At 44.7% G+C, this 24,183-nt stretch overlaps 1 protein-coding gene across 2 annotated transcripts in view; it reads right to left on the reverse strand.

Annotated features, from left to right (window-relative positions):
- The window catches only part of LOC311058280 (C-terminal-binding protein 2), a 90,195-nt gene that overhangs the window by 45,678 nt on the left and 20,334 nt on the right, over positions 1–24,183 (reverse strand). For both annotated transcript variants that reach the window (XM_084075678.1, XM_084075680.1), the window contains exon 2: positions 18,309–18,490. In XM_084075678.1, coding sequence (XP_083931804.1) covers positions 18,309–18,366 — 58 coding nt within the window. In that variant the 5' untranslated portion in view covers positions 18,367–18,490. The remainder of the gene's footprint in view (positions 1–18,308; positions 18,491–24,183) is intronic.

Genomic DNA, 24,183 nt, shown 5'->3' on the forward strand with positions numbered 1-24,183 from the left:
GATCTGCTATTTTTGAAAAATCTTGAACATTTGTGAAAATATATATATTTTTAAAGGGAACATTTTTGACTCAAATCTTTGCTTCTGGGGGGTCCCTGGAACAAAATATTTTAAGATGGGGGTCGGCGGCCAAATACATATAATTTTGGGTGGTCCTTAACGTGAAAACGTTTGAGCACCACTCATATAGGTAGCAACATAAGTTTTTCAGAAAACTGTTAGGATTTAGAAGACATTTGTAGAATCGGAACCTGAAGTCTAAATAGGTTGTCAACTGTCAAAGCAAAATGGGAGCACAAGTCAGCCCATCCAAGCAAGCACACAGGCTCACACATAAAGGTACATGCAGAGAGACACAAATACACACACCTGTGCATGACTGCATGTGATTATAAGATGGTGAAACCACCATTTGACAAGTCTACTATGCAACTAGGAAATGATAGAGTGCTAACCCAGTGACATGTACCAAGATTTCTAACAAATCCCTTGAAACGGAGCAAGGATTGCATGAAAACCGCAATACATAACCCTGCATAAATAAGTATCATTTTTAGGATCATGGCAAATGTGGAAATAGATTACCACACAGCCATATAAAAGTTATCCTTTTAGGGCATTACGCACTAATCCTGACAACATCTCGGAAAAAAAGATGGACAACATTTTGATTTGGACTCCACTGGCCCACATAACAGGAATAAAACTGATATTTTTATCTTGTGTCAAACTGTCAATGCAGCATGCACAAGCACAACACATTAACCAAATCAATACTATTGACCAGTGAGAAAAATCCTGAATAGAATTGTGACTGTGGCGAATGCCCATGCTTGGGCTCTTAGTTGAAGCACAATGTAACATCCAGAAATAAGTAAACCTCACAATCCATTCACAAAACGCTATGCATTTACAAGGACATGAATACAGATTAAATGGTAAAATCATCATTGACCCTTGCAGGTCCATTTGGTTACATTTGCACACTCTCAGGGGTAAATGAACATCGAGGATTTTACTGTGTAGATATCAATGTGCAGTACTTCAACATGTACTGTGAATGACTCTTTAATGGCTCATGTTATTACTCTGTTGCCTCTGCAGCAGCATTGCTCTATGGAGCAATGGAAAGTGCTACAAGCAATGGAAATAGTGTCTAATACACATCATATGGAAAAACGGGTCAGAGTCGTCAGACTATATTATTCTCTCATCTATCGGGGAGGGGGGGGGGGGTGTCTGTAACACAACCAAGAGAAAGACATGCTGACAACGCTGACAAAGAGCAGGGCATAAGGAAGGAAGGAAGCACAAACAAAGAGAGTTTTACTTGTATCTGGAGAACCCATGGTGGACACGATGACTGGAGGTCCAGTACGCCGGGTAAGCTTCTGGTTAACGGCCAGCGCATTCTGGCCTTGATGGGTGGCTCCCATATGTCCCAGGGAGAGGTCTGACATGGGTCCCCCGGCCTTACGCATCATCTGTGGACTGGGGTGAGGGCTGTGCATGGGCGACAGGGGAGGCAGGTTTCTGTCCCTCTTCATCAGCTCCATGGGGACAGTATAATTGGTCGAGTAGGCCCTGGGCGCCTGCTGCGGTGGCTGCACTAAAGCTGGCATGGACACAGGCATCTGCTGAGGCATCCCTGACATAGCATGCATGGATCCCGGCATGGCGGGCATCGATCCGGTCATGTGCTGCGGCATCATCTGCATCCCTGGCATGAGGGCTTGTTGAGAGTAAGCGGACATGGGTCGTGGCTGAACCGGCAGCATGGCTCCTGCATAGGTGGTGCGAGGCGCAGCGCCAGGGTAACCCCCGGCGGCTTCCAGAAGGTGCTGAGATGGTGCACTGTTGGGTCTCCTCCCCATGACCTCTCCCATTCTGGGGGAGATTGTCTGCATGGCCCCGGGGGTCAGCGGGGTCATCAGGTGGGGGTCCATAGCCAAAGTCTGTGGAGGGTTGTGTTGGTGCTGCGGCTGGTGGTAGACATCCGAGCGGTGGCTGAAGCTACTGGAGCGGCTCCTCATGGGCGTATGTGGCTGGGTGAGAGCAGGTGGAGCCTCCAGGGGCCGCTTGCAGCTCTGGGCGAGGCGCAACAGCACGCGAGCCTGACCGAGGTTGGCGGCCACTGTGCGAATGTCGTTCTCCTCCATTACAGCCAGCATGCTGGTGGAGTCAAAGCCCTGCTGGATGACCGAGCCGATGGTACTCTCTGACAAGCCCTCATTTCGCAAAAGGGCCAGGAACTCGGGATCGGCTGTCTTTTTGGGTTCCATGGGTGCAAAGGTCTGAGGCATAGTGGGAGGAGGTGCGGGTAAGGGGGCCGGGAGTGGAGTGGTTGGGGGAGGCAGAATCTGTGCCGGAGGTGCATGGATTGGAACAGGGGTGTGGGATGGGGTTGGTGCAGGCATCTGGACTGAGGTGGACGGAGGGGGAAGTGAAGCCGCCACAGGAAGGGTCGACTCATAGACAGGCATAGTGGGGGGAGGGGGTAAGACCTGCTGTAGTTGATGCTGCTGCAGCTGTTGCTGCTGCAGTTGCTGATGCTGCAACTGCTGCTGCTGGTGAACCTGCTGCTGCTGCAACTGCTGCTGCTGCAACTGTTGTTGCTGTATTTGCTGTTGTTGTAAATTCTGTTGCTGCTGAATTTGCTGCTGTTGTAATTGTTGCTGCTGTATTTGCTGATGCTGTTGCAACTGCTGCTGCTGTTGGATGGTGTAAGTCGAAGCCATCTCTTGCCTCACACCTTGGCTAGCAGGGTCCACTACCAGACAGGTAGCAGCCTGCTGTTGGGGATCCAGTGGACGCCCATTGACATCAGTGTAGACTGGCTGACCAGTCATAGGTGGAGGTTCACTGGCATACCGGGGAGACATGTGCTCCACGCCATAGAGAGCCGGAGACGGGCACCGGCTGCGTGGACCATCTGGCATCATCTTGCTAGCAGTGGCTGCGGCTGCAGCTGGGTTCTCCCTGTAAGCCCGGTTGATCTCATGAGCATTTGGTGGTGGGGGAGGAGCAGGGAGAGGGGATGAGGGGGCTTGGGCCGCCGCTCTCCCTCCCTGCACCTGTTCCCACACGCCTCGCCCCCCTGGGCTCATCCCGAAATGGGAATCTGACCTTCTGAGCGGATGGTGGTGAGGTGATGGTGCCGGTGGAGGGTGGTGATCTGCGCGGTAAAAGCCGTCCGGCGGGCGGGGAGCCATGTTCGCATCGGGCAGATAGAAGTCCTGGTGCGGGATGGATCCTCGGTGAGCCATCGCTGGACGCTCGTAGTGGTTGAGGTCTGGCACAGAGCCCTTTCTGGCCACCGGCGGGTCTTGTCGCTCGGCAGCGTACCCTTGTCTGTACACAGAGTCCTGGTGAGAATACTGATCGCGTTTCAAATCCTGGTCGGGAGGACGCACCCCGGATGGAGGCTCATACCAGCCTCCTCCCTCCCCGTATGACACACAAGAGTTCCTCCTGCCTGCTACCCTGGCTTGCTGCTCATAGACGCTATCAGCCCTGTCCCACTGGCCCTCATTCCCACCCAGCGTGTCCCAACTGTGGGAGCGAGCAAGACTCAGCTGCTTGCTGGTGACGAGCATTGGAGAGGGAAGAAAAAGGAAGAAGACGGCGTTTACACAGAAAAAAAAAAAAGCTTATATTGCACTCGTGGAGGGTGTTTTCTTTCAAGTCTTCGGCTACAGTAACAGTAACATCAAAAAGGTGGAATGGTGGGAGGGAGGAGGGGGAAAAAAAGATGTAGCAAGGTGTATTGTTTCACCTGTCTCCTGAGCTCTAGTGTGTATCAGGTGACTCCCCCTTGGCCGGCGATCCTTGAATAATTAATCTCTGGTCATACTGGCTCGCAGTGTGCAAAGGAAAGAGGACACCATACACAAACACACCACACACCACACACACACACACACACACACCAAAGGTAGCCCAACTACTCCATGGAAGAACAGGATGTTTGATTTAGTTGACCACTGACAGTTCACCCATAGAAAAAATGCAGCAGGAAAGAAGCGGATAGGTTGGGTTAGGGGCTGGGGGTTGGACTGGGAAGGGGCTTGTACTAATCCAGCAGAGGGTTTATCTCTCCCTTCTCTGGGACATTTCACTCCCTTTGCCAATTGCTACAGTATGAGGGATTACCGGCTAAATAAAGCCTGTTTAATTCCGCTACCCACCGTGACGTCACATGGACCAGATAAGAATCGTCGACAAAAGACAATGATGCAAAAGTATCAGTGGACAGACCTACGGCCCGGTCACGCTGCCACTTACCTGAGGCTGATTGTGGTGTAATGTCGTCAGCACACCTGTGCGCCACACCCAGTCATTTGGCTGAGCAGACTTTCGTCAGTGGAGGGCCATCGAGAGGCACAGCAAACTAAGCAGAGTCGCCCATTGGAATGAATGCAGTACTTAGTCTCATGCGCTGTCAGCGAACATCAAATCCACTCTGATTGGACGCTAATCCACCCCAGACCCTGTGCAAACAGCAAAACCAACGCACAAATACTACGAGATTCATTCGAACATGTCCTCTATCCCTGTCGCGTACACTTTCTCTCCATCTCTCTATTCTAGATAAACCTGTCAACAGATAGCTGACACTAAAACATGGATCACATGTGAGGTTCTGTCATCCATAAGCATAACGGATACATGCAATTGTATTTCACTGCACTGCAAATACATGGCTATTTCAAGTAGAAAACAAAAATACAAAATAGAAAATTAGAAATTGAGTAATTTACCCACACTCCTAACTGTTGTAAGAAGATGGTGGGGAGACAAGTAGGTCATGGACGTAAATCGAAGTGAACCCCCCCCCCCCCAAAAAAAAACATGAATGATTTATTTTGTGTTACCTGGCTTACATACTGTTCTCTCACTACCTGCTGCCACAAACATGGCCGTCTCTTTCTCTAACTCTGATCCCCTTCACTCAGACAGGCTCCCTAATCTGGATTTGAACCTAAGAAGAGAAAATCAAAGACAAAGTGAGTGGGGGTTGGGGGACACATCATAACATGAGTTACAGTAATCCTAGGCACCCACAACCTATGCCTTGAAATTAGAGTTTTGAATGTAACTACAGTAAGGTTCTATGAATTCTGGATGACAGAAAGAATGAAATATAAACAAACACTCCATGGACTGAGCCACTGCTGTGACTCATTTCCCAATCCTCATGACACATGACATGATTGTCCACTTGAGTGTCCATAGCCAGTAAATAATATCCAACAAGGGGTAAAACAAACTCTCTCGCCATGCCTTTCGGCCTGGCGGAGACAATAACCATTCATCTCTTTACATACTGTAGCTGTCCAAGCAGAATTGCTGTTATTAATTCAATCATCAATCATGATCACTCTTACAGGTTCCGTCCGAATCAGAATCTGTTACTATCTAAATATTTTTAAGTAAAGTAAAGTTAACTGTAATTAAGTAGTAATGTAATTGTAACATAATAGAAGTTAGACACTATGCCCATGATACAAATTCTATGACTATTCCTCAGCCAATGGAAATATTCTGTAATGCATGACAGACACTCTTCCCCAGGCTGCATAAACCCTTAAGCACATGAAAAGCAGTGCCACACCGTGAGATATTGGCAGTGGTGGGCTGCAGTCATAAGCCAAGTGCTGCACATCAATAATATATCAGTGCCAATATTTCACAGTACAGCATGACCTTGAGTGTATTATAATGATTATACCACGGTTTCATCAATAATATTTGATGATTAGAAAGAAACTAAAGGTGAAAACTACAGGTGGTTGCAGCAGTTTCTAGTTTGAAGTTAAGGTAAATAAGGTGGATGCGTTTGGATCATCAGGATATGTTATATTAGCACTCATTAGAATGTCTCTTAGCCAGTTACAATGCAAGATCAGAACTGACTGTGGTATAAGCCATATATATATTTTTTTTTAAACATACATCTTCTCTTCTGGGGGTCTCTGGCACAAAACCTTTTCAGATTGGGGTCCGCGGCCAAATACGTATCAATTTGGGGGTCCTTGACACAAAAAAAGTTTACACTATAAAGCCAGAGTTCTATTCAACCTATGGTTGTGAGGATTTAACAAACTACTGCCTGTCTCCCTCTACATAGCTGACACCTGATGCCCATCCTATGCATTTCATGTTTACTAATGCATGACAACAGATGTTAAATGTAGGAGCGACCATCAGCGTCTCACAATGGCTCATATGAGGCGAGGGGTTAGATATATCAATTATTATTGGTTGTATTGAAACTTTTAGCTGTGCCCAAGTTCAGATTATATTGAAGCTTTGGTAAAACTGATAGTGTGTGATGCTTAAAGGTAGGGTAAGTGATATTTTTGGTCAAAACAAACTTTTTTTTTGTTAAAAGGTCAAAGCACTATATTCTGATCGTATTCATTGCTATAGAGTGTTTGTTCAATAACAGAGGTCCCCCCATCTCTCCAGCTCTTTAATAGACAGATAATACATATTCAGGTGGGTTGCACATTTTCAACCAATCAGGAGAGAGTAACTATTTATCAGCTTCAATCTGATATTGCTCCAGTTCCAATTCTGTCTCATTTATTTGTGCCATTACTGCCAATTTCACTTGTTTATCCAGTATCCTGTATGAGTTCTCTCTCCTGATAGGATCAAATTGGTATCCCGACCTGAAAATTCATTTTCTGTTTATAGAGCTGGAGAGACACACACTCTATAGCAATGATTACTATCAGAATATATAGTTATTTAACATTTATTTCAACAAAGGAATACCACTTACCCTACCTTTAAGCATTTGTGTAATTAGAGAGATCAAAGAAGTAACATTTTGGAAGTTTCCCAGCATGCCTCGGGGCACACCCAATTTCTGTTATTTTCTTATTGTCATTTATGTTACTATTTGTTATTTGGAATGCGTTCTGGGGATTAACATGCTATCGTTTTCATGTTGTTCCAGTTGTGTTATTATGAGTGTTTTGCTAACACTACAAGTGAGATGGTTAAGTAACAGCAGGGCCAAGCTCCAAAAGTGGTATGTGGTATGCCACTTTACAAAAACATTATGACTAAGGTGACTGACTATGTGGAACGCTCCAGAGAATTGTCCCTATGCTAACTATTTAGCAGCAGAGCTGGCAGAAGCAGGTAGCTGCTATGTATATCTATAACGTCACAAAAATACATTTGCATAATTTTCCGAAGATGTCTGCCCTTATCATATAATTATGATAAAAAATATATAGGGGGTATTTGAGATATACATATGCGTCATCACTTTTGCAAGGTAAATTTGCTGGTGCTCTGACTTGAGATGAGCCTGTGCCAAGCTAATCCAGGCCATAAATTGGCATTGAGTTGGGTTGGTGTTCTGCTTTATACATGAAAGAATGTTCAGATTGAAAGCCATTGTTATGCCTTCAGTCATTACAATACACACCTAGCAATTACATTTAAAAAATTGCTCTCATCTTTTTTCCAGCACATGCAAGTCATGCATAACACATACACGCACACAGTCAATGGAGAGAAGACTATATTTTAACTACACCTGGGAGTTCTCCTCCCTCGTCTTCATCCCAACCTCTCCTGTTAGCTTCCTCTATGTGGACTCTCAGGGGAGTTGGGCTCAAAGTGTGCTAGAGCTCACACCACCACAGAGGCTCCCTCAAACACAGAGATGTGTACTCAAGAGTTTGCAGATCTAACCCTAATACAGAAGTATATCACGAGTTCCGAAGTCTAAAACACAACACTGTTTGACTTTCAAATTCTAATTCCCCTCTGTTTGCCATTTGTCAGCCTATGCACACACAGCCACATTCACAGTAACAGACGGATTTAGGAATTAAGCTGGGGATTTTAAAACAAATAAGACAATGGCCTGGTAAAAAGCTCATAAAGATCTAATATTGAATAAGATACCACAAGGTTAACAATGCATCCTGACACAGATAGGCCAACTGAAACTGAGGCAGAGGCAAAGATACAACAATGTGGGACAGAATTCTTTGAGCTGATAATAGATAGTAAGAGTACTGTACATGCATTTCCTGCACGAGACCCATTCCACAGGAGGTCATTACTATGTTATAATGCAGTGGCGATCAGCTGGCTTTGAACTGAATTTTGCACACACTATTAAGTCAGGACACAAAATATCACATATTACATCAATATTCCTTTATTAAAGAAGGAGTTCACCCAAAAAATGGCTTATTTTCTATCAATTGCACACCACATGAAGCCTTGAATCCATGGATTATTTTTTGTTTTTGTCGCATTCCTAAGCTAATAATTTGATTCCCGTCTCCTACCGGCTATGTATCCGGTAGGAGACACAAAGTAGATTATTTGTGTCTCCTACCGGAAATACACACGGTCATCAAATTATTGTTTTAGGAATGCCACAAAAACAAAAATAAATCCATGAAATCAAGGCTTCATGGGGTGTGTAATTGATAGAAAATAAGTAATTTTTTGGGTGAACTCTTCCTTTAAACAATTTCCCACAAACTTGTCAGAATATCTTGTGAACCAACAAGGATCCTAAGCTATGTATTAAGAAACCACCACTATAATACTGTATTTTCTTTTATTATAATTTCTTCACCTCTTTCTATTCTGTGTTTTCATAAAATCAGATCTGCTGCTAATCTGTTCTGTTTTGAATGCTAATAGTAGCTCATTAGTTAGCTCAATAGTTCAATAAGCCCCGTACTTCTCCCTGTCAGTCAGCCATTCACTTATCAGCATCCATGTAAAGAATGCAGCTAATGGGGCTTTGAGATACAACGAGTCAAGCTCTGAAACCCATTAATTCCAATGGCTGTGGCTGTGTCGAACAAAGCACATGTGCAGCGGTCAATGTTCAGCCAGGATGAACTTAGACCACGGCACGCTGTGATGGATTTTGAAAACTCGATACCACTACAGATGGACTTTGAGATCTAAACTCTACGCTCTCCCAAGAGATGGGATCCAAAAGTCACAGCACTCACATACTGCATATAGCTAACATAACCTTTTACTGAATACTCGTTTTTCAATAATGTAAACAATTAAAATCAATTAATGAATGGCCAGAACTGACACTCATTCTTGTCTTATTTTTCTGCCATATCCTATATTAAAATTGGCAACTGGGAGGGCCGGTGGACCACGGCCACGTCACTCTGACATAACCATAAACAAACCCGATATGGCCATATATAGGCAGGACTGGTATATGCCCATATATGGGCATGCCAATATACAGGGTATGGTATATACCCATAGAGTTAAAAATCACACCCTGTGTGAAGGTAGCGGCGCCTTTGAATACATTATGTCATCGATATGTGTTTATAATGTGTTTATAGCCATGTGTCATGTGAAGCTTGACCAATCACTTTGTTGACGGGTCTGACCAATCAGAGCGTCGACGACAGATAAAGTTAAATTGAGGATCTAACTTTAAATAACTTACCTAGAAGGAGACTTTAGCCAAATAAAAATATATACAAAAAAAAACATGAGGAAATAAAAAATAAACCTTGACATCATAGTGATGTCATGAATAGTCCCCTTGCCTGACAAATCACAACCTTGACGGGCCTGACCAATCAGAACCTTGACGGGCCTGACCAATCAGAACCTTGACGGGCCTGACCAATCAGAACCTTAACGGACTCTTGGATTCTCGATCGTCTCTATCAAACCATTCTGTCATAACGGATGACTGGGTCCCGAACTCAGACTTTCTATACATTCACCCTTCATCTGTTCTTGTATCTTTCTCTTTCTATTCGTCATATTAACTTTAAATAACTTACCTAGACGGAGACTTTAGCCAAATGAATAATAAGATGAAGTCATTGTCATCGTTTATATAGACATCGAATTCTATATTCATGACATCATAGTGATGTCATGAATAGTGACCAATCACAACTTTGGCGCACCTGACCAATCAGAACGTTGACGCACCTGACCAATCAGAACGTTGACGCACCTGACCAATCAGAACGTTGACGCAAAAGCCAGGCATAGAGGGCTAATATCCGCTCTATACCTAAAGGTATAGAGCGGCTAGCGCCGCTAAAAATAATAGAGAGGGCACCGGAAATCCCCTCCCATCCACTTGCATTGAGTTGCTCACCCAGCGCAAGAGGCAAAATCACCCCTTCTTCCGGGTTGGAAAATGTGATGGGCGAGACCTATTTGGGGCTTCTGTGACACGTTTTGCGTCACAGAAGTGACGCGTTTTGCGTCACAGAGGAGCGCAACCATTGATTCGAGCCCATTGGTCGAAACCGTTTTCGCTCGTTCATGTACAGTGGCCCCAGCCGTTTTAAGCTGCAGTACCTATACCATGAATGGCCAGCATGTCCAAAGCGCTTCAATGCAACCACTGGGTTCTGGGGGCTTGTATATACCCTGTATATATATATATACCAGTAAGACTCCCTAATCGGGAGATAAGCGACCGTAGGTCACATGTATACAGAAGAGGGCTGTAACGGCGATTGGTTCCTAGTTGTGTGGGCAATGTATAGTTTTGTTTGGTGGTCTAAGAAATGTGGTGGCAGGCATGTTGATGACATGAGTGTAGACATACTGTGTAGTGTGTAGCAATTTGCGTGTTTTTAGGGGCAAAACTGTAGGAGTAGTGGGCAAAAATGTGTTGTGAAAAGCGGCCTGAAGGTGGCGCTAGAAGAGGGCCATGTGAGAAATTAGGGGTGGGGTGTCCGCGTTGCCTTGGCGGACGAATAGGTACCGGCCGCGGCTCTCCCGGACGCTCCTAGCCCGAGTTACGGCATTTTATGTGAGCTGCAGTGGCAGGGGGTCCTCCACTGGGGGCGCCACCACTTTTGCATCCGTTCTGGAGCACCAGGAGTGGGTGGTCCCCGGGAATGCCCCGTGAGCAGCCCCGTTGGGGTGGTCATTTGGTAATTTGTCCACATGTGCTCATTTTTTACACTTGGGGGTCCCCGAGGCAGCTGGGGGTCCCTGGAGCTCCGGGGGTCCTTGGAGGGTGTAGTTTGGCAGGTAAGGAGTGTGTGTGCAAAATCTGGCATGGATCGGGGCAACGGGTGCGGAGATATGAGCAGGGCAAAAGTGTGACGTGTGTGACGGAGTGACGGGACGTGTGTGACGCACGGACACCTGGAGCAGGTTTCTATAGTAAATGCGACCTACGGTCGCAATAAGCTCAGGGACCTCTATATGTGGGCATAAAAGGGACACAGGTAGACAGACGGATAGAGAGATCTCCATATATGGGCACAAAAGGGACAGGTACTCTGACAAAGCCCCCGACACTATATGACTCAGACATAATTATTGGTGCGACAGCAGTGCGACGTAGGTGTGAGGGCCGCTACACGGCCTGAACTCTAGATGTGAGGTCCACGTAGCGGCCCAAACTCACTCACTATTTTTGTATGTTACTTGGTTCAATATGCTACTCTTGGCGTGTTTTTTATACTGTATGTGTGTTGCTGACAAAAGTAATTACCCTCCAGGACTCATATGCAGGGACAGAGTGAGAGACCTCCACTGGAATCAGATTCAGTTATTCATCTACACGGATACATAGTCACTGAAACAGACTGCCTCTTTCATTCAGTAAACAAGAAATAAAGGGAGTTCCACCGCACATGAAACAGCTAACGGCAGGTCCAGTGCATCACAGAAGCAAGGACTGGAGCATCTTGGACAGTTAAATGCCTTTTTATTTACAAGGTGCTGCTAAATAACAGTGACTAACGTTTCGATGCCAAGTGCATCTTCATCGATCAGAGTCATGATCGTAGCTTTGTTACTCATCATTTCATTGGCAGGGATACAGTGCCCATAACTGACTGAGGGGGGATATAAGACAAATGAGACTGACATCCTCAAGGAGCTCAAGAGCTAATAATGGCTCGCATTTCAGTCCAATGAGGAAAGAGGTACCATCTCTTCAGCCTGTCTAAATTTTGCAACTGACTGAGAGTTCAACTGACTCAAATGAATGGATAAGACCCAGCACTAGTCAATCTGCATGTGTTTGCGTGTGCATATTTGAATGCATTGTTATGGTTAACATGCCATGAGAGTGTTTGGAATGCAAGCTCCATCTGTTTGTCTCTCTCTCACACACACACAACCATTATACAGTAGATATGATACGTATTCTGCTGAGCCTTATGACCCTGGTCCACTTGTCTTCTGGCATGCAACAGGGACAGCAGCAGATATGGTGCTTTGCTAATGTCCTTTTTCCCCCAGACATGCAAAGCACCACCGAAGCCATAGCCTTGTTCTGACATGCATACATGAATAAATGACATGCTAACTACTGAGGAACACCATGCCGCAACAGAAATAAAAACAACCGCCTCCCGTAGTCCAGCGCGCCTAATACTCAAGGCCTGATTTGAATGTTAAACACATATTGACTTATGCATGAGCTCAGGGCAGCAGGCACTAACTGGAAACGGAATTACAATGCCTGTCCGCTGTGCAGAATATGGCTGTCAGATGCATTGTAATGCACACTACACACAGACATAATGTACATGGTGGGCTGTTATGTGATTCCAATGAGATTATTCTTCTCTGAACGGATCTCTACAGGGACTGGATGGACTAGACAAAGGAGGATGAGGGTGTTGAAGCAGTTAGTTATCTAAATAACAATCACATGGCATGTTTTGGGAATTTCAAAGAACAAATAATGCGCATCCTCCGCTTCTTGGAGCCAAACTGTAAGAACAGAAATCATAAGAACAAAGCCGGGCTCGCTTGGAATTTAACATGAAAAGGGCTGCAATTTCTTTTTTTTCCCCATACAGAAATATACAGAAATAGTTCCTCTATTGAAGTGCCTTTTGTCTGTGACACTGTCAGAAAAATATAACCTTGAAACCCAGTTCTGGGTGCCAACCCACTGATTGAGAAACACCACTCAGGAACCAATGGAAACTATTTCCTCACAGTCAACCCTGTCAATTTTCAGCCATGCTTCAAAACCACAGCCCATCTCTTTCCATTAGATCCCATCACCCCAGCGCCGACCCACCCGTCTGGAGTCAGGCCACAGGTCATTATAATGCTCTGTTGTTGGAGCGGAAGATTTCACTTTGAAATTCCCTTATTTTTTTTACCCGTCCAGGAAATAATTTCCAAGATTCATCCACCACCGCAGCTAAAGCAGCACTCCCACGCCAGCGTAGAAAAAAGAAATCGAATGCAGACAGGACAGGAGCTGCCTGTACTGTATGTTTTTAAAAGGAAAGGGGAAATTATGCATTATTTGTGTTAAAAAGGCACACAAATAATGAGCACATTTCTATGGACAGAGAAGCACACACACTTGCACGCCAGTTTGACACTCTGTGACTCATTACGGACACTCTGTTAGAGCAGGACGGAATTGTATGGAGGGAGGCATCACTCCTGTTATTTACCTTCTCCTTTCTACATGAAAACACTTCATCCACATACCCATTTCCTATCAAACCTTTCCCCTCCTCAACCCCTACTCCTCCATACGCCCCACCCAGCCTCTCCGAGAAGCCCATAAAGGGGCCGTGGGTTTTGGCGAGGGGCCTGGAACACACCCAGGGGGGCCGCAAGATCCAGAGACCGCTCTGATGACTTCATACCACAACTGGATGCCAGAGGTTGGGGTGGGCTGCTGTGGAAAGGTTAGGGAGGGCTGGGCTAAGAAAGGAGGGAAGTAGAGATGGTGGAGGGATCATGGGATTGGGAGATGGGGTCTGCGTTGCGACGCCCAGGATATGAGGTTCCTCTCCACCAGAGAGTATGACATCAGAAAACCCTCACGGTTCCCCTCCTGCTAACCTATACAGCCCCCCTGAGCAGTTATGTGCAGGCTAGATGCAAGCATATCCAGCTAAAGTGCATTTACAGGCATGATGAACGAGATCGCTCTAAGGATGGCTTTGTCAGAGGATGAAAAGATTAAGTAGCAAAACACACCATGTTGATGAACACTTGATGAACGGGAATTCGGGAAACAATCTTTTTTTAAACTTCATACGCCAAGAATCCCCTCTACAGATTTATAGTGTTTGCGTCTCAGCAGCACAGATTTACATCATAATCAACACAGGAACAGGCGGTCCAAGCGACCTGGTTCACAATGCAGCAACAACCACTCACCTCCCATCTCTGCCCAGATCACTCAGTTAGCTCTGGCTAAATGACGGTGGCACCAGCTTCTGGCACTGCCTAAGTCAGTGCATGCTGGGCACACAGATGGAGCAGACAGAAGGAGAAGAGGGAGAGAGATGAGAGGAAAGAGATAGAGAGAAAGTGGAAGAGAGGGCAGGATATGGAAAGAAGGAGCGAGAAAGATCGAGAGAGAGAGAAAGAGAGAGAGAGAAGCTGATGCTTGCCACACTCTCCTTATTGCAGTTGCCTACTCTCTGGCTCTTCATCACACATTACAGAAGGTCTGATTGTGCCTTGTATTGTGCCTCTCTTGTCCCAATCAAAAATGTTAAATGTGGGGTTACTAGAGGAATGCATGTGGCCATGTGTTCAGACCTGAAGCAATGAAGACTAGTTTACCTTTTCAAAGGACATCCATTCAACCAGAATGTGGTTTTGTGGCTTTTTAGCAGGACTGCAGCAGTTATTCAAACAATTCAATTTAATAAAAATAAAAAAATCTATAATTTATTTGAAAAATAATACATTTTGGGAGGATTTAATTTTTTTGTTTTTCTTTCAAAACATTGTTAAAATTGTGAAAATAGCCATTCTACAAGCACAACGTGTCGCGTTGCGAGCTTGTGGATCGGCTATTCTTGCTATGTTTGTGCGACACTGTTGTACAACAAACTATACAATAGGGCTTAAGTGGTTTATCAGACTAATCAATTTAGTAGATTATAAAATAAATAAAAAACAATCACAACGATTTATTTATATAAAAAATGGAAACAAAATATCCATTTTGATTAATCTAAAAAGTAATTGATATAATAATCGTTATGAAATAAAAATGGATAGTTGCAGCCCTACTTGTCTACCTTTTGGCCTAAAAATACAACCTGACAATGAAGAACAGCAAATCGTATTATGCCCAATGACATGTGAAAAAATCTATACTCGAGTCCAGGGCCATGAGCCCATGACCGCTGTGACAGCGCTGAGCAAGGCACACTTCAAAATGGCAGTCGTTTAGAATTCAATTCAGACCACACAGGCACAGCTTAGTTAAGCACCCATCACAATTCGCAATGAGATATTGGATTGACATAGTTATTCTCAGTTGAATGGAGACTGGGAAAGATTCTCTCTCTCTCTCTCTCACACACACACGAAATACTGTGCAGAAACATGTATTATCTTCACATCTCTGACCTTGTGTTTTGTGCCAATTTTTGCACACAAAAGTAACATCATATTTGATTTCCCATTTCACGCTCGGGTCCCAACACTTTGCAAAGGGACAACAGCAGTGGGTGGCATCTTCAGGTGGAAAGAAATTCTCGCCCTTCGTACTGAAAAAAAAAACACCCCATTCTCTGCAGCTGAAGAGGTTCAGCATTGCTATGAAGACGACATGACTCAGTGCCCTCAGATTTTTTCACTTCCTCAACACGAATCACCCACTGTTGGTTTTGTTTTGTTTTGCAGCCAATACTGTAGTAGTGACTAACTTCACCAGAAAAGTCCCCCATTATCTTTGCCAGAGAGGCTCATCTGCCTTTGAGCAAAATGTCCATTAGAAAAAGTTTTAACTGTGGTGGGACTGTTCCGACCAGAATATGTGATTTTATAAAGCTTACTGTACATTATTCATTGGCCCCTAACCCATTATAAGAACTGAGGCCTATCTACAAATGCCAGTAGTTCTTTCAAGATTTTTCAAAATGTTAAAAAATAGCAGAATAGCAGAGCTTGAATATTTGCTATTTTCTAATAGCCAACGCAAAGAAAATCTAACATGACATAGATGCTTTCCCGGTTTTAATGGGCTAACGGGCATTTAACCTCTCTTTCTCTGCATAAAAACAATAGATGGAAAAGCCTTTCCCAGTCTGGAGGGGTTAGTGGTTTGGAGAGGTTAGGATGCCACATGTGGCTCTTATTTCCAGTGCAGAGGATGCGAGGGGAGACTGTGACACGATCGCTGCTCCGTTTAGAGAGCAGCTATAGGTCTCTGTAATCTCAACGGGATTATCCCTGGCAGATGGATGGAACAGAATGTTGATGTATGGGGAAGAGAAGACCGTAAAATAAAAAAGACTATAATAATAAACTTTATTTATATAGCACTTTTCTTAACAAGGTTATAAAGTGCTTCACAGAAGGACATGAATAAAAACAATACAGATAAATAAAAGCAGATAAAAAAATCTAAAATAGAAACAACACAAGGAACAGCTGATTAAAATAATGTAGGGATCATAAACAGGATAAAATAAAGTTTAAAAGTGAGTGAAATGATAAAATATTCACTCCATAAAAGAAGGTTTTAAGTAGTCTGCTTGTAATGCGTAGAAGAGCACGGTTTGAGTATACTGGGGTTCACGCACGCACGCATGTACGCACGCGCGCACACACACACACACACACACACACACACACACACACACACACACACACACACACACACACACACACACACACACACACACACACACACACACACACACACACACACACACACACACACACACACACACACACACACACACACACAGGCTCTAGCGAAATAAGAAAATAAAATTAGTAAAAGATGGAAAATAAAATCTGTTTCATCCACTCACTCTTTTGCTCTCCCTCTCTCCCTCTCGCGCAAGGACACACACAGACACACAGTCAAAGACTCTAGTCTAATCAATTCCAGCGCTGCGAAAAGTACTTCACTTCATTATAAACTCCCTGCTTCGTCTCTGCGGCAAAATATGGAAACATCAAACCCCTCATACAGCCCCCAAACATCTCTGGAACTCTCTCACCATCCATCCATCTCTCTTGTCCTGCCAGCCTTCCTTGTCTCCTGCCTTCCCTACTGTTCTCTTTGTCTTAGACATCGTACATCGCCATCAAAGCAATAGCTTGGACTCTCAGCACAGATTTAGGCTCTCTTTCACACAAGCGTACACACACACACACAAGCGCGCGCACGCACGCACACACACACACACACACACACACACACACACACACACACACACACACACACACACACACACACACACACACACACACACACACACACACACACACACACACACACACACACACACACACACACGTGTATGGAACATCTCCCACTGGCTTTTCATTGTAGTTGCAGCAGGGGTCTAGACAGCTTAAGTGCTGCCTTGTGTTGGGTGACACCTCGTGACAATGGGCCGAGTCACTCCTAACGCTAAAAGCTCATGTGTGCAATGAGAATAATCAACTTCTGCACTTTTGTGTGCGTGTACGTGTCTGTAAAGAGAGAGCATATAATGGGCTGGAAGTCATGGTGTGCTTGTGTGTAAGAGGATGAGAGTGTGATCCACCAGCGGCAACTCTTGGTGAGCCTTCAACAACTGCGAGCAGCCACTGGGAATTATTTGTGTGATTTAAGCCATCCTGTGTGTGTGTGTGTGTGTGTGTGTGTGTGTGTGTGTGTGTGTGTGTGTGTGTGTGTGTGTGTGTGTGTGTGTGTGTGTGTGTGTGTGTGTGTGTGTGTGTGTGTGTGTGTGTGTGTGTGTGTGTGTGTGTGTGTGTGTGTGTGGCCTGAGCGAGTGATCGTAAGCTGAATGTTAGATTCTTGGCCAAACACACTGATGTGTGTGCTGTGCGCACTACCACTGATTTAACAAGTTGTGTGACCCTGGGAGTCATCATCAGGATTTACTGGAATGCAACCTATTTACAGTATGTTTGATCCAGGGAAAGGGTGCCATAAATGTGCGGGATTGACACAGATACACACACAGAGATTCACCACACTCATGAATACAGCCCCACGGGCACACATATTACTAGCATAGCTGATAGCTTAACCACTTAAACTAAGATTTTGGACAGTTATTCTCAGTTGAATGGAGACTGGGAACTTAACTAGCACTTACACCCTCTTGCTACATACTTAATCAACTTGACCTGTATTGGCTCTGTACTTACTTGGTCCACTCTTTTTTCACCAAATCACTTCACCAAAAATAGCCGATCTAAATATTATAACTCTGAGAGTACAAACGTGTGTACACTCAGAGTCAAATTAACACTCAGGATTTTACAAGGGGAACGTAGAAGAGCAGATGTGAGAGAGGACGGCGTCAGGGCGTCTTTCTTACCTTCGCAGATCCTATCCAGTCGCTGGCGCTTGACTTTGTGCTTGTCGGGCAGAGCCATCGTGGCACAGAATGACAGGTTCCTCTCCTCTCCTCTCCCTTTGAAGTCACCAGTCCAGATGAAGATACAACCAGCTGGCTGATCCAAAGGGCCCTACAGGGCTGGCTTTAGTAATGTTTCACACCTAGGAAATTAAAAGGACACAGGGTATTGTTGTAAATGATTCCTAAATTACACACATTACATATCAACATGTCTTGCATCTTTACTCTTATGACTGCAGTTTTGGTGTTTTCTTGTTTTTGTTGGGTGGATTTCAAGTTTGACACTGATTCTTGTGTGTTTAGGTCTGACGACAAGGGAGAGATAGAAAAACGAGACCTTTGTTAGTCCCTTTGTTAGTTTGTTAGTTAGACGATGGGTATCTTGCTCAGGGACACTTGGACACAGGCTCCAGGCCTGGGAAGTAAACCGGGGACCTCCTGTTTCCCGGACGGCCTCTCTGAATTGATATAGCTGAATGGATGTCACAACACCTGTTCAAATCTCACTGTCATTTCCGCGACGAGTGGCGACCACAAATGTTGTTAGACGCTCTTTATCATCGTTCATCTTCAGAGAACATAGAAATTTTTTTCTCTGTGCAAAAAGACCATGAGAGATTACTCTGGAATGGTTGATTCTCAACTCTGCTAGTGTCCTATTGCGTTCATCTGGGATCCCATGTCCAGTAATTGCATGGTTAGAATGAAAACCAGCAGCACACTGGGTCCCCTGGGGAACGGAGTTGAGAGCCACGCACCGCTCTAGAATTCCCTTGTGGAACCACAAAGAGTACACAGGCCTTGCAGAGAGAGCGGCCTCCACTAGAGGGAGCCTCATCTCAGAGATAATAGAGCACATTCAATTCCTCTGGGATTTGTAAATGGAATCTTGAAATCTCCCAAGAAGACAAACAGAGTTAATGAGAGGCTGCAGCATTGTTTTGTCTTTGCTGTTGCTTGTGATGGTCCCACCGGAGACAGCAATGCATTTTGGGGAGAGGCTGACAACAACAGAGAGACAAGGCAGGCAGACGTAGCGTACAGACAGCGCACGCACGCACGCACGCACGCACGCACACACACACACACACACACACACACACACACACACACACACACACACACACACACACACACACACACACACACACACACACACACACACACACACACACACACACACACACACACACACACACACACACACACACACACACACACACACACACACAAACCTAGGCATGTAAATAAACATGCGCAGACGAACCAGATGACATGCAGTAAACAGACAAATATGCAGACATGTGCTGTGGCCACACAGAAACGACACAAGCTTGTGTGTATACACACACACACCCACACACACCCTAAGGACAGTCAGGAACAGTGAGTTGTATGTGGGTCAGTCAGTCAGCAGAGCAGATGAGGGGGGGGTTGTATCAGCGAAATAAATGCACAAAGGCATGGATAGATGGTAAAGGAAAATGCAAGTAAAGAAATAACACATGAGAGAATGAAATGCACTGCTTCCGCAAGTTCCGTTCCATTCTCCTGTGTTCAAAACATTTACATCTACATTTAATCTGACCACAACCTCGGTTGCATTGTGTCTTGACAAAGGCAGTGTTACTACTTAACCCCCATCCATCCATCCATCCATCCATCCATCCATCCATCCTCTCAGAGTTGAATTAACACTCATGATTTAACAGTGTAGTAGCTCCTCCCTTTTGCATGATTTTCCTTAAAGGGTAAGACCACTTTGGTAGAGGTTTGGGTTGTGTAGTTACCTTGCCATGATGTAACTCCAAAGGTGGGCAAGAAATCAAAAATAATTGCTCCATTGATTAGAAATTGATAATTCAAAATATGCTCCTCATTGACTTACATTGTACGGTAAAACAGCTCTCAAAGTCACTCTTTTAGCACATAAATTAACCCAAACATAGCTGATTCAGACAATATAGACTAGAGCATCACCAAACCCAGTACAGTTTTTTTTTTTAAATAAAAATGTTAACTTCCTGTTGATTTTACTATTTGAAGATCTGGATCCGGATCCGCGGATCCAGTCCAGGTTTTCTACTTATCAAAAATGGCAAAATCAACAGGAAGTTGACATTTTTATTTAAAAAAAAAACAGTACTGGGTTTGGTGATGTTCTATATTGTCTGAATCAACTTTGTTTGCGTTCGTTTATGTGCTAAAAGAGTGACTTTGAGAGCTGTTTTACCGTACAATGTAAGTCAATGAGGAGCATATTTTGAATTATCAATTTCTAATCAATGGAGCAATTATTTTTTATTTCTTGCCCACCTTTGGAGTTACATCATGGCAAGGTAACTACACAACCCAAACCTCTACCAAAGTGGTCTTGCCCTTTAACAACTTGAATCCCAGCATCCCTATTCTGGGGGAAACGTGTACCAAAATTAGCCGATCTACAAGATCATGACGCATTGAGAGCTTGTAGATTGGCTATTTTTTTGAAAGAACAGTTGCAACTCACGTCCGTTTTACTAAGTATAGAGGGTTAGGGTGGTTAAGAAAGGATCAGGTGGAGGTTTCCTTTTTTTTTGTGGGGGGGGGGGCTTTATTGAACAGCTACAGTGGAGAGAGACAAGGAACTGGGAGAGAATCGGGGAGTGACATGCAGCAAATCGGCTCGGGAACCAGACCTGGCACGCGTTGTCAGGCATCAAAGCCTATGTGGTATGCGCCTTAACCACTCGGCTATCAGCGCCCCAGGTGGAGGTTAAATTTTACACCATGCTCCATCTCGTGTCTATGCTCAGACAGATATCTATAACCTCCAAGTGTGATCCAGGGAGGACTTCTACTAACCCGTCAAATGGAAGAAGCTTGCGACACACATTTTGTTTCACAGCCTACTTCCATCTGAGACTCCGGTAGCAGAATCGATGACAAACAGCGTTTAATTTTTTCAAGATACTTGGCAGGTGATTGGATGATCCCGCTCCTAGCAGCCGCTGATTGGTTCGCAAACACAGCGACCGGGCAGCTCTACTCCCTGTGCAATCCCAGATTCCTTCCTGAAATCAAATGCAAATTAGATTTCCGGAGGGAGGGGGGTTTACCAGGCTAGACTTCTACTGCCCAGGTTATAAGTGAATGTTTTACATGTAGTATTGCTCTTGTTAAGATTTTCCTCCTATCTTACAATAGATGCACAAAATCTCTGTCCATGTGTCTGTATTTAACGTATCTCGAGAAACGTCCGACCGTTCAATATTCAAACTTGCTGGGCGTGTCACCAACGTGTCGACGACCCCGGGGGTGTGCTGTGCCCGGCGTCGAGCCGGAACCACCAATCCGACCAGTACGCCCATATATAGAGGTCCCGTTGTCCAGAACTGACGATCTGACCGCTACGCCCACATATGGGACCGACCGACTTCAAACTCGCCGTGCATATCGGCGAGGACCAGAGGGTAGGATGCGCCAATTGGGAAGTTGGGTCGGAATATTGGATCAGGAATGCGACAAAAACTAAACAATCTCCATGAATTCAAGTGTTCATGGGGTGAGTAATTGATCGAAACACGACATAACAGCATCGCTGGGTCTGCTTTGTCTGTCCTCCGCTATACGATTTTCAGCAGAGAAACAGGCCAAGCATGTGGGAGTCAGAGGCGAGGTAATTGAGCAGGAAGGAAAGCAGGAAATAACAGTGAAGGTACAGCTGTGTGTGTGTGTGTGTGTGTGTGTGTGTGTGTGTGTGTGTGTGTGTGTGTGTGTGTGTGTGTGTGTGTGTGTGTGTGTGTGTGTGTGTGTGTGTGTGTGTGTGTGTGGCGGGAGGGCGTCCATTCTCTTGACTATGAATAGACTACAGGAGAAAGAAGGTGAAGTGAAACTGGCAGTGCCCAGTTACATTTTAAGTTTGCCATGTGAAAGCATTTCACATGGCAACAATGATAACTATGACAATCATGAAAACGATTTTTTTTTTAATATATATATATATATATAATATTCCAGATGTACATGCTCTCAACGCATCGCAGAGATTGTCTATTTTTGCTATTTTGTCATACAACGAAGTACAATACAACATATATATATGACTGGTAGCCTTTTCTATTTTCCACTCTGTAAGAGAGAAACTGTGTAGCATTGTCAATGTATTGTGTGATCTGTCTATGTATTGTGTATTTTTGTTTTGTGATTTGTTTGTATCCTGATGGCTACTTGGTAAAAAATGAATTTCCGCAAGGACAATAAAGCATCTATCTATCTATCTATAGAGCTTAAATGGTTAATAAAGAATATTTTGTGCATTAATATCTATATGTTGTGTAACATCTAGTGTATTGTGTGCAATGGGGGGAAAGAATATGCATCCAAAAATGTCTTCCTTTACATTTTGTTGACAATATAGTAAAATATAAAGAACATCAATGGACCCAATGTCGGGTATATAACTGAGCCAGAGAACCGATCGTTTCATTACATTTCTAATTAGTAGTAGTACAATACTAGCCTGGTAAACCCTCCCTCCAGAAATCTCATTTCCATTTGATTCCAGGAGTGAGTCTGGCCTGATCGCCCATTCTGCAATATTGGCTGTGGGCTGGAGTTGGGCGGGAGTAATACCGTTGACTGACAACCCCTTCAGCCAATGACCGTTGTTCCCCTCCAGCCAATCAGCAGACCTCCAGACTAATGTGACGCAACGGGACTTTTGAGACGGCCATGCCTAAAATAGGTTGCCTAATTCGGATAGATGCGTGGCACTGCCCGCCCCTCCCGGTTCTCTAAATTTGTATTTTTAAATAGGCTCTGTCATGATTAATTGACCACATATATGAAGTTAAACAACTAAATTCTATCCAAACGATATCTTAAAAGTAAATTCAGTGCCTCAAAAAAGAAGTTTGAGACCGCTTTAAAAACGAAAGTAAAAAGTGTAACTGGCCACAGAAACAATGGCGGATCGTTCCATTTTTGTCGGCTGCACTCGGTCCCATTCGGGCTCACTCGTACTCGCCACCTGATTGGCCAACTGTCGCTGATAGGCTCGGTTAGCTGGTAATTCCGCTAGTAACTCCCACAATGGGCAATCATGCCAGACTCACTCCTGGAATCAAATGGAAATGAAATTTCCGGAGGGAGGGTTTACCAGGCTAGTACAATACTTCATATCGGTTGAATTAATTCCTGGTGCATGACATGATGCACATGATAAAGAGATCCACTCCCAACTAATGGGCTCCACTCAGCAGGTACAGTATTAAGTCAACAGCAAGTTTTAGCAGAGCACTTACTCAATGGAGAGCAACGCAGGAAGCACAGTCAACCCTGAGCACCGTCACAAGTGGACAGCTACTTTAAGTGCCGTTACATAACTTAACAGAATTGGAAGGGAATTGGGCAGTGAGATACTTTCAGAGCTACAGCATCGGCAAGGAACAAGTGTGTGTGTGTGTGTGTGTGTGTGTGTGTGTGTGTGTGTGTGTGTGTGTGTGTGTGTGTGTGTGTGTGTGTGTGTGTGTGTGTGTGTGTGTGTGTGTGTGTGTGTGTGTGTGTGTGTGTGTGCGTGCGTGCGTGCGTGCGTGCGTGCGTGCGTGCGTGCGTGCGTGCGTGCGTGCGTGCGTGCGTGCGTGCGTGCGTGCGTGCGTGCGTGCGTGCGTGCGTGTGCGTTACTACGGTTGAAAGTCAGCATTAAGGTTAGGTTTAGTTTTGGCATGAGGCATAGGGCTTTTGAGATAAAGGTTATGTTGGGCCAGCAGGTTAAGTAAAGATACCATGTTTTAAGAAAAAATGTTTTTGATGTCTCATCAAGGATAGTAAGACGAATGTGTGTGTGTGTGTG

The sequence above is a fragment of the Gymnoscopelus microlampas genome, assembly GCF_963454915.1.
Source record: "Gymnoscopelus microlampas genome assembly, chromosome: 13".
Lineage (NCBI taxonomy): Eukaryota > Metazoa > Chordata > Actinopteri > Myctophiformes > Myctophidae > Gymnoscopelus > Gymnoscopelus microlampas.